General features: G+C 43.6%; 1 protein-coding gene across 1 annotated transcript in view; it reads right to left on the bottom strand.

Moving 5' to 3' along the window:
- LOC126456144 (UDP-N-acetylglucosamine/UDP-glucose/GDP-mannose transporter-like) overlaps positions 1 to 8132 on the bottom strand; it is a 78333-nt gene extending 70201 nt beyond the window's left edge. The window contains exons 1-2 of the mRNA XM_050091898.1: positions 8127 to 8132; positions 2280 to 2436 (exon numbers count right to left, since the gene is read on the bottom strand). Coding sequence (XP_049947855.1) covers positions 2280 to 2426 — 147 coding nt within the window. The 5' untranslated portion in view covers positions 2427 to 2436; positions 8127 to 8132. The remainder of the gene's footprint in view (positions 1 to 2279; positions 2437 to 8126) is intronic.
- Positions 8133 to 11030: the final 2898 nt, after the last annotated feature.

The following is an 11030-nucleotide window of genomic DNA, read 5'->3' on the forward strand; positions in this document are numbered from 1 at the left end:
CGCGCAAAGCTATGTGATCAAAAGTGTCCAGACACCTGACTGAAAATGACTTACAACTTCGTGGCGCCCTCCATCGGTAATGCTGGAATTCAGTATGGTGTTGGCCAACCCTTAGCCTTGATGACAGCTTCCACTCTCGCAGGCATGCGTTCAATCAGGTGCTGAAGTTCTTGGGGAATGGCAGCCCATTCTTCACGGAGTGCTGCACTGAGGAGAGGTATCGATGTCGGTCGGTGAGGCCTGGCAAGACGTTGGCGTTCCAGAACATCCCAAAGGTGTTCTATAGGATTCCGGTCAGGACTCTGTGCAGGCCAGTCTATTACAGGGACATTATTGTAGTGTAACATTCCGCAACAGGCCGTCCATTATGAACAGGTACTCGATCGTGTTGAAAGATGCAATCGTCATCCCCGAATTGCTCTTCAAACAGTGGGAAGCAAGAAGGTGCTTGAAACATCAATGTAGGCCTGTGCTGCGATAGTGCCACGCAATACAACAAGGGGTGCAAGCCTCCTCCACGAAAAACACGACCACACCATAACACCACCCGCTCGAATTTTACTGTTGGCACTACACACGCTGGCAGATGACGTTCACTGGGCATTCGGCATCTCACACCCTGCCATCGGATCGCCACATTGTGTCGTCACTCCACACAACATTTTTCCATTGTTCAATTGTCCAACGTTTACGCTCCTTACACCAGCGAGGCGTCGTTTGGCATTTACCGGCGTGATGTGTGGCTTATGAGCAGCCGCTCGGCTATGAGGTCAAAGTTTTCTCACCTCCCGCCTAACTGTCATAGTACTTGCAGTGGGTCCTGATGCAATTTGGAATTCCTGTGTGATGATCTGGATAGATGTCTGCCTATTACACATTACGACCCTCTTCAACTGTCGCCGGTCTCTGCCAGTCAACAGATGAGGTCGGCCTGTACGTTATTGTGCTGTACGTGTCCGTTCACGTTTCCACTGTTTCCACTTCACTATCACATCGGAAACAGTGGACCTGGGGATATTAAGGAGTGTGTAAATCTCGCTTACAGAAATATGACACAAGTGACACCCAATCACCTGACCACGTTCGAAGTCCGTGAGTTTCGCGGAGCACCCCATTCTGCTCTCTCACGATGTCTAATGACTACTGAAGTCGCTGACATGGAGTACCTGGCAGTAGGTGGCAGCACAATGCACCTAATATGAAAAACATATGTTTCTGGGGGTGTCCGGATACTTTTGATCACATAATGTATATCCATGCCAACAAGAAATCGTAACCTACACATTGTCTATAACGTGGGTCTCGCAAAACAAAAATGATAATACCAGAACAGTACTGTTTCAATACTTACGCCTCTTTACTGATATGAAACTTGTAAAACGAGAATGTAAATCCAAGAAATAAATGAATTATGGCCTCCTTCACTTAGCAGTACATTAAAAGACGACTGACTTTGAATGAAATCTCAGAACATAGTACAGCTGTAAATATTTGTAGCCTTTGACATCTTCTTAATATTTACATGAAGTACAGACAGCGATTGTCAACATAACGAAGTTGTTACATAAGTAGTCCCAAATAAAGAATAGTGTACGTCCAGCTTGCGACCGTTTTCGATCTCAATAAGTGAGTCTCATTTACCGTTAACAAAATTGAACAAATTTTGATCCCTGCCGTTGATCGACAGATACCGCTACGAGGCATATTTTATATAATGTTTCAATGTGCTTTATTATAATCGAAATCAGCTACGCTATATTATGATTGTGAAATCAGTCGAAGTCGATCTCATTCGGGGTCCTACGAAAGTAGTTCTCACCACAGACAGAAAAGGAGGGAAACGAATGTGGAGAATGAAGTAGAAATCACCACACAGCGTGAGGTGGTTGCGGCTGTTATTGCAATAAACGCCTTTGGGCGTGACTTAGACGAACCTCTCACCTATAGCTTAGTGCATAACGGCGGTGTATGACGCTAAAATACAAATGACTTACGAGAGAATTGGTATCACTATTGAAGTTTAAATTGCAGCATGTCAGACAAGAGAAAAGAAATAAACCATAATTACAACTATAAAGATAGTCCGTTACTGATATATCAAAAGTGTGAAAATCAAGTTTCTGATTGTGAAAATACGTAGTCTCCCGTAGAAAACAGTGAGTGACATTCTTACGACGTGACGCTTTGGTTTCGTAATTCAGTGACACAAAAACAGAAAGCACCGAAAATTAAAGCAATATCGCTATTTTTATATTCGACACAGAAATTTTATTACAGACCATTAATAAAAATGATGCAGTGCCGTAAAAGACTGCTGATCCAAGTCTTTTCACCAAAGAATGCTCTTTTTTGAACGACACTCCTGTGTCCGTATCTCGTACACCTCGTTCCACATCAGAATCATCAGCGTTGATTACCGGCTTCATTTGGATGGCGCTAAAAAAAGAAAACACCAACTGAAGTATTGGTATGTGTAAGGAGACGTACAAGTAATGCCATATGTATTCGAGATATTTATCTTAATTTTGAACATTTCTCTCTGTTTTTTTAAAGCCTACATAGAGGACAGTCCCCTCCGAAAATCGGAAGTGATTCAGGTATGTTGCAATAACAAGTATTCTTTCTTTTTTAAACAGGGAAACAAGAAATACTTTTTGATGGAACGTACATGAACAATCAATCTTTTTACGATTGAGATTTTCCCATTTTGCTGCTTGGTTCTAATGTAGACTGTAGCAAGGAATAAAATAGCTTAATTAAGAAATTTTTAAAGCAGAGCTGAAAACCAATCATAGCAAGGGAGAATATTGTACTGGGAGGACAGTGCACCTACGAGTAGGAACACGTGATGTTTCTCGATCGATGTTTCAGTGTAGAGAGATTATAGAATCACGTGATGGAGTGCGCACTAAAACCGCCATAAGCAGTTTCCGGCGTTTTCGAGTGTTTTTGTTGTGAGATACGAGGTTATGTTCACTGCAGTGTTATGAGTTCTACATATTTAAATGCTTTATACTGTTTTAAAGCTATTTGGAGGATATTCTTAATTATTTGGTTACAGAGTTTTGTGGTGAGTAAAATTCTGCGTCATTTTATAACTCCTCTGTGCAAGACAATTAAACGGTGACCTTTTCGAAACCACGTAGTAGTTTACCATTGTGACGTAGAAGTGTGAAGTCTGGCTCAAGGGTGCCTACAACCATCCCCTGTAATGGTGCAAAAATGCGCCTTGCGACGTCATCCTCGAACTCAGCGACATTTCAAACTGCAACGTGTCGACACATGCGAGAAAAAGGCCAGAGCTCAGACGTTCATATGAGTTGTAAGGACGGTTAATGATGTCACATTGGCACCAAACTTCATCTCAACTCTGCCCAAAGCCAGTGCTGACGTGCCACACGATGGGAATCTCGTCAAATCTCCCCTTATCCACATCTCACTCCCTTCTCTTGACACCTCTGCGATGGAGATCAGAACCGCGACGCCCAGCGTTAAAATATCCTGCGGTTTCCTTATGGCGGACCGAGGGAAACACTTCAGACGCATAGCTCCTCAGAATCGAAGCGGAAAGCCTTCAGGATCTGGCATAAAGAAAGTAAATAAAACCACTACTTCCCTTGGGGCGTTCATTTACACAGTTTCGCGGTTGAAAACGACATTTTGCCATGCGATGCACAACAGAACGACGTTCTTGAGAACTTTGACACTGAGGGCATCCTCCGTACGATTCAGCCCGTCCCTTAGGACATCCTGGGCCTGCAGTCCCATACTACGTGATCTGACCCTTTTGAAGTGTAGCGCGATAGCAATTTCTTGCTCTGGTATGCAGATTGGCACCTTGCAAAACCATTCGACGAAATCTGAATGTTATCTGAAGCAGCAAAGGGTGTTTACGCTTTTTGAGATCCCTTGTCTCGCGCCCTCCTGTGGCATGATCAGCGGCCTGGAAGTGGGGGGGGGGGGGGGGGGGGGGGGAGTGGGGAGGAGGACATTGACGTACATGTGAATAAAATATGGATAGGTTCTCTCTAAGACCCTGCCGTTCTGTTACAGCCTCAGTGCCACCTGCGCAGTCTTAAAAATGTCCCTGTACAGAGACAGCTATTCACAGATTCCTAGACGCCTGTGTCAGAGGCAGCCATTTCGACACACGTCGGATGAGTAGCGCTACATCGCTGAACCAGCGCCTGCTGGCCGCATACGAAATCTAAGTGATGTCGAAAATGTTCCGAAAATATGATCCTTTAATTTTGTTGTGCTGTGCAGTCACATATTTTGCGGGCAGTTAAGCCATACTTCGTTTGTAATGCACCATCATCTACCCTGAAATGGAAGATAATCTTCTATCATGAAACACGCGACGTTTGAAAAATTAATTGAGTTTCTTAAATAACATTTTTCTTTGTCTTTGAGATGGATTATAGCGTTCTTTGCCAACAGCTTCAGTTTCAAAGTGTTCTTAACTCTTAAATGGTTTTGATAATACTTTTCTTAATATTTTCACTAATAGATTTTTGCTATGTACTAGGCTAATAGAAGAGGGGCAGCAGCCTTTTCAGTAGTTGCAGGGGCAACAGTCTGGATGATTGACTGATCTGGCCTTGCAAAACTAACCAAAACGGCCTTGCTGTGCTGGTACTGCGAACGGCTGAAAGCAAGGGGAAACTACAGCCGTAATTTTTCCCGAGGGCATGCAGCTTTACTGTATGGTTAAATGATGATGGCGTCCTCTTGGGTAAAATATTCCGGAGGGAAAATAGTCCCCCATTCGGATCTCCGGGCGGGGACTACTCAGGAGGACGTCGTTATCAGGAGAAAGATAACAGGCGTTCTACGGATCGGAGCGTGGAATGTCAGATACCTTAATCGGGCAGGTAGATTAGAAAATTTAAAAAGGGAAATGCATAGGTTGAAGTTAGATGTAGTGGGAATTAGCGAAGTTCGGTGGCAGGAGGAACGAGACATTTGGTCAGGTGAATACAGGGTTATAAATACAAAATCAAATAGGGGTAATGCAGGAGTAGGTTTAATAATGAATAAAAAAATAGGAGTGCGGGTAAGCTACTACCAACATCCTAGTGAACGCATTATTGTGGCCAAGATAGACACGAAGCCCATGCCTACTACAGTAGTACAAGTTTATATGCCAAGATGATGAAGAAATTGATGAAATGTATGATGAGATAAAAGAAATTATTCAGGTAGTGAAGGGAGACGAAAATTTAATAGTCATGGGAGACTGGAATTCGAGAGTAGGAAAAGGGAGAGAAGGAAACATAGTGGGTGAATATGGATTGGGGGAGAGAAATGAAAGAGGAAGCCGTCTGGTAGAATTTTGTACAGAGCATAACTTAATTATAGCTAACACTTGGTTCAAGAATCATAGAAGAAGGTTGTATACGTGGAAGAATCCTGGAGTTACTAGAAGGTAGCAGATAGATTATATAATGGTAAGACAGAAATTTAGGAACCAGGTTTTATATTGTAAGACATTTCCAGATGCAGATGTGGACTCTGAGCACAATCTATCGGTTATGAACTGTAGATTAAAACTGAAGAAACTGCAAAAAAGGTGGGAATTTAAGGAGATGGGACCTGAATAAACTGACTAAACCGGAGGTTGTACAGAGTTTCAGGGAGAGCATAAGGAAACAATTGACAGGAATGGGGGAAAGAAATACAGTAGAAGAAGAATGGGTAGCTCTGAGGGATGAAGTAGTGAAGGCAGCAGAGGATCAAGTAGGCAAAAAGACGATGGCTAGTAGAAATCCTTGGGTAACAGAAGAAATATTGAATTTAATTGATGAAAGGAGAAAATATAAAAACGCAGTAAATGAAGCAGGCAAAAGGGAAGACAAACGTCTCAAAAATGAGATCGACAGGAAGTGCAAAATGGCTAAGCAGGGATGGCTAGAGGACAAATGTAAGGATGTAGAGGCTTATCTCACTAGGGGTAAGATCGATACTGCCTACAGGAAAATTAAAGAGACCTTTGGAGAAAAGAGAGCCACTTGTATGAATAACAAAAGCTCAGATGGAAACCCAGTTCTAAGCAAAGAAAGGAAAGCAGAAAGGTGGAAGGAGTATATAGAGGGTCTATACAAGAACGATGTACTTCAGGACAATATTATGGAAATGGAAGAGGATGTAGATGAAGATGAAATGGGAGATACGATACTGCGTGAAGAGTTTGACAGAGCACTGAAAGACCTAAGTCGAAACAAGGCCCCGGGAGTAGACAACATTCCATTGGAACTACTGACGGCCTTGGGAGAGCCAGTCCTGACAAAACTCTACCATCTGGTGAGCAAGATGTATGAGACAGGCGAAATACCCTCAGACTTCAAGAAGAATATAATAATTCCAATCCCAAAGAAAGCATGTGTTGACAGATGTGAAAATTACCGATCTATCAGTTTAATAAGTCACAGCTGCAAAACACTAACGCGTATTCTTTACAGACGAATGGAAAAACTGGTAGAAGCCGACCTCGGCGAAGATCAGTTTGGATTCCGCAGAAATGTTGGAACGCGTGAGGCAATACTGACCCTACGACTTATCTTAGAAAATAGATTAAGGAAAGGCAAACCTACATTTCTAGCATTTGTAGACTTAGAGAAAGCTTTTGACAATGTTGACTGGAATACTGTCTTTCAAATTCTGAAGGTGGCAGGGGGTAAAATACAGGGAGCGAAAGGCTATTTACAATTTGTACAGAAAGCAGATATCAGTTATTAGAGTCGAGGGGTATGAAAGGGAAGCAGTGGTTGGGAAGGGAGTGAGACAGAATTGTAGCCTCTTCCCGATGTTATTCAATCTGTATATGGAGCAAGCAATAAAGGAAACAAAAGAAATGTTCGGAGTAGGCATTAAAATCCATGGAGAAGAAATAAAAACTTTGAGGTTCGCCGATGACATTGTAATTCTGTTAGAGACAGCAAAGGACTTGGAAGAGCAGTTGAGCGGAATGGACAGTGTCTCGAAATGAGGATATAAGGTGAAAATCAACAAAAGCAAAATGAGGATAATGGAATGTAGTCGAATTAAGTCGGGTGATGCTGAGGGAATTAGATTAGGAAATGAGACACTTTAAGTAGTAAACGAGTTTTGCTATTTGGGGAGCAAAATAACTGATGATGGTCGAAGTAGAGAGGATATAAAATGTAGACTGGCAATGGCAAGGAAAGCTTTTCTGAAGAAGAGAAATTTGTTAACATCGAGTATAGATTTAAGTGTCAGGAAGTCGTTTCTGACAGTATTTGTATGGAGTGTAGCCATGTATGGAAGTGAAACATGGACGATAAATAGTTTGGACAAGAAGAGAATAGAAGCTTTAGAAATGTGGTGCTATAGAAGGATGCTGAAGATTAGATGGGTAGATCACATAACTATTGAGGAGGTATTGAATAGAATTGGGGAGAAGAGGAGTTTGTGGCACAACTTGACAAGAAGAAGAGACCGGTTGGTAGGACATGTTCTGAGGCATCAAGGCATCACAAATTTAGCATTGGAGGGCAGTGTGGAGGGTAAAAATCGTAGAGGGACACCAAGAGATGAATACACTAAGCAGATTCAGAAGGATGTAGGTTGCAGTAAGTACTGGGAGATGAAGAAGCTTGCACAGGATAGAGTAGCGTGGAGAGCTGCATCAAACCAGTCTCAGGACTGAAGACAACAATAACAACAACAGGCTAATATACTACACTGAGGCGACAAAAATCGTGGGATAGGGATATGCAGACATACACATGGCGAAAGTAATGCGTACACATTGCATTGGTGGAACTGTCATTTGTACTTAGGTGATTCATGTGAAAACATTTGCGACGTAACTATGGACGCACGATGGGAATTAAACAGACTTCGAATGCGGAATGGTAGTTGGAGCTGGAGGCATGAGACATTCCATTTCAGAAATTGTTAGGGAATTCGATATTCAGAGATTCGCAGTGTCAAAGTGTGCCGAGAACACCAGGGATTACATCTCAGCACAGACACCGCAGTGACCGGTGATTTCACTTAACAACCGAGAGCAGCGGCGTTTGCGCAGTGTTGTCAGTGCTAATAGACAAGCAACACAGCGTGAAATAAGCACAGAAATCAATGCGGTACATAGACGAACGTACCTGTTAGGATAGTGCGATGAAATCTGGCGTTAATGGGTTATGGCAGCAGACGACCGACGCGAGTGCCTTTGCTAACAGCACGGCATCGCCTGCAGCGCCTCTTCTGGGTTCGTTGTCATATCGGTTGGTTCCTAGACGACTGAAAAACCATGAATTGGTCGGATGAGTCCCGATTTCAGTTGGTAAGAGCTGACGGTAGGTTCGTGTGTGGCGCAGACCTCAACGAACCCATGCACCTAAGATGTCAACAAGGCACTGTGTAAGCTGGTGGTGGATCCATAATGATGTGGGCTGCTTTTGCATGGAATTGACTGGGTCCTCATTGACTGGAAATGGTTATGTTCGGCAACTTGGAGACCATTTGTCGCTACTCGTGAAGATCATGTTTATGGATGACAGTGCGCCATGTCACCAAGCCACAATTGTTCGTGATTAGTTTGAAAAACAACCTGGACAAATCGAGCTAATTATTTTGCCACCCAGATTGGCCGACATGAATCCCATCAAACATTTATGGGACATAGTCGTGTACAAAATGCTGCAACGGTAACACTTTTGCCACTATGGACACCTGTAGAGGCAGCAGGGTTCAATATTCCTGCACATGACTTCCAACGACTTGTTGAGTCCATGTCAAGTCGAGCTGCTGCATTACGCCGGGCTGAAGAACATCTGACACGATATTAGGAGCCGGGCTGGCGATTGTCACTGCCCGGGGACTGGGTGTTTGTGTTGCCCTCATCATTTCATCATTATCTTCATTGGTAACAGTACCTAGATTGGATTGTATAAACTTGGACTTTGTGAAAATTGGGACTTTGTACGGAGGCTGATGACCGCGCAGTTGAGCGTCCCACAAACCAAGCGTCATCAAACATCACGATATTAGGAGGCGTCCCATGACTTTTGTCACCTCAGTGTGTTAAATACAGTACTGAACAGATTTGCTCGACTCTAACACTTTTAAATTCAATTAACATATGTGTTTCCAGGTGCGAGGCCATGTACTGGGTGACCAAAAAGTCAGTATAAATTTGAAAACTTAATAAACCACGGAATAATGTAGATAGAGAGGTAAAAATTGACACACATGCTTGGAATGACATGGGGTTTTATTAGAGCCAATAAAAAACAAAGTTCACAAAATGTCCGACAGATGGCGCTGGACAGCAAAACGTCAGTGACTCCGCATGACAATCGTGTATAAAAGGAGCTGTAATGACAGAGAGAATCAGTCGCGCGCCGGAGATCATCGCCATCAGTGTCTCGTGTGTGCCGTCGTGTCTAGTGTTCAGTGTTCACCGTCGCACTCCATCGTGCACCTGTGCCATCGACATCTTCAGTGTTTGTGCGTCGTGTCAACAGTTTGTAGTGTGGATTATCGTCGAGTGTGAACGGCTCCGTGTTTGTCTTTATGTGTCTACTGTTTTATTACCCACCGTTATGTCACTTATGTGTATTCTTTCTGTTGTTTATTTCTCTATTGTATGGCGGAAGAGCGGCGTAACATGCTGCTGACAGCCTGCCTGTTTGTACGGGTTTAAAAATAACAATAAAGAGAGAGAGAAAAAAAAGAGAGAATCAGATGCGCTAGCAGCCGCAGCATGTTGACGTTACCTGAAAAGGCGCTTTTAGTGAAGCTGTACTGTCAGAATGGGGAATGTGCTAGTTCAGCGTTACGATCCTATCGCCATAGGAAGGGGATTCAACGGGTAAAGGTCCGTTGACAAATGCAGCTGTGGCGAGAATGATTTCGAAGTTCGTAGCCACTGGTTGTTTAGACGATAGACGCCATAGTGGCCGACCGAGCACAAGGCGTAATGTTGCTGAGACAGTTCAGGAAGAAAGGGAGACTATAGCGAGGAAGTCAGCGCTCGTGCAGTCGCACGTCGCACCGGCATTCCATACACTACTGTTTGGTTGGCACTTAAGCATACCCTGTGATGCTATTCGTACAAAATCCATCGGCATCATGAACTGTTACCTGGCGATTTAGTGAAGCGGAGGGTATTTGCGGTGTGGGCGTTTCAAAAGATAGCGTAAGATGACGATTGGTTGAGTAACGTGTTGTGGACCGACGAAGCTCATTTCACGCTCCGAGGGTCTGTCAACGCCCACAACTGCAGAATTTGGGCTACCGAAAATCCTAGAACTGTCGTGGAAACTCCATTGCACGAGAAGAAAGTCACGGTATGGGTTGGATTTACCACATCTACCGTTATCGGGCCTTTTTTCTTCGAGGAAATTCGTGATTCTAGTTTTGTAACTGCTACCAAGGCGGGTGAGAGGTACGCCGATATGTTACAGAATCGCATCATCCCCAGCTTGGCTGATAAACACCTGCTGGAACGTACGATGTTTATGCAGGATGGCGCTCCACCTCATATTGCTAGACGCGTGAAAGATCTCTTGCGCACGTCGTTTGGTGATGATCGTGTGCTCAGCCGCCACTTTCGTCATGCTTGGCCTCCCAGGTCCCCAGACCTCAGTCCGTGCGATTATTGGCTTTGGGGTTACCTGAAGGCGCAAGTGTATCGTGATCGACCGACATCTCTAGGGATGCTGAAAGACAACATCCGACGCCAGTGCCTCACCATAACATGCTTTACAGTGCTGTTCACAACAGTATTCCTCGACTACAGCTATTGTTGAGGAATGATGGTGGGCATATTGAGCATTTCCTGTAAAGAACATCATCTTTGCTTTGTCTTACTTTGTTATGCTAATTATTGCTATTCTGATCAGATGAAGCGCCATCTGCCGGACATTTTTTGAACTTTTGTATTTTTTGGTTCTAAGAAAACCCCATGTCATTCCAAGCATGTGTGTCAATTTGTACCTCTCTATCTACATTATTCCGTGGTTTATTCAGTTTTCAAATTTATACTGACTTTCTGATCACCC

Source organism: Schistocerca serialis, chromosome 2 (genome assembly GCF_023864345.2).
Source record: "Schistocerca serialis cubense isolate TAMUIC-IGC-003099 chromosome 2, iqSchSeri2.2, whole genome shotgun sequence".
In the NCBI taxonomy this organism is placed as follows: Eukaryota; Metazoa; Arthropoda; class Insecta; order Orthoptera; family Acrididae; genus Schistocerca; species Schistocerca serialis.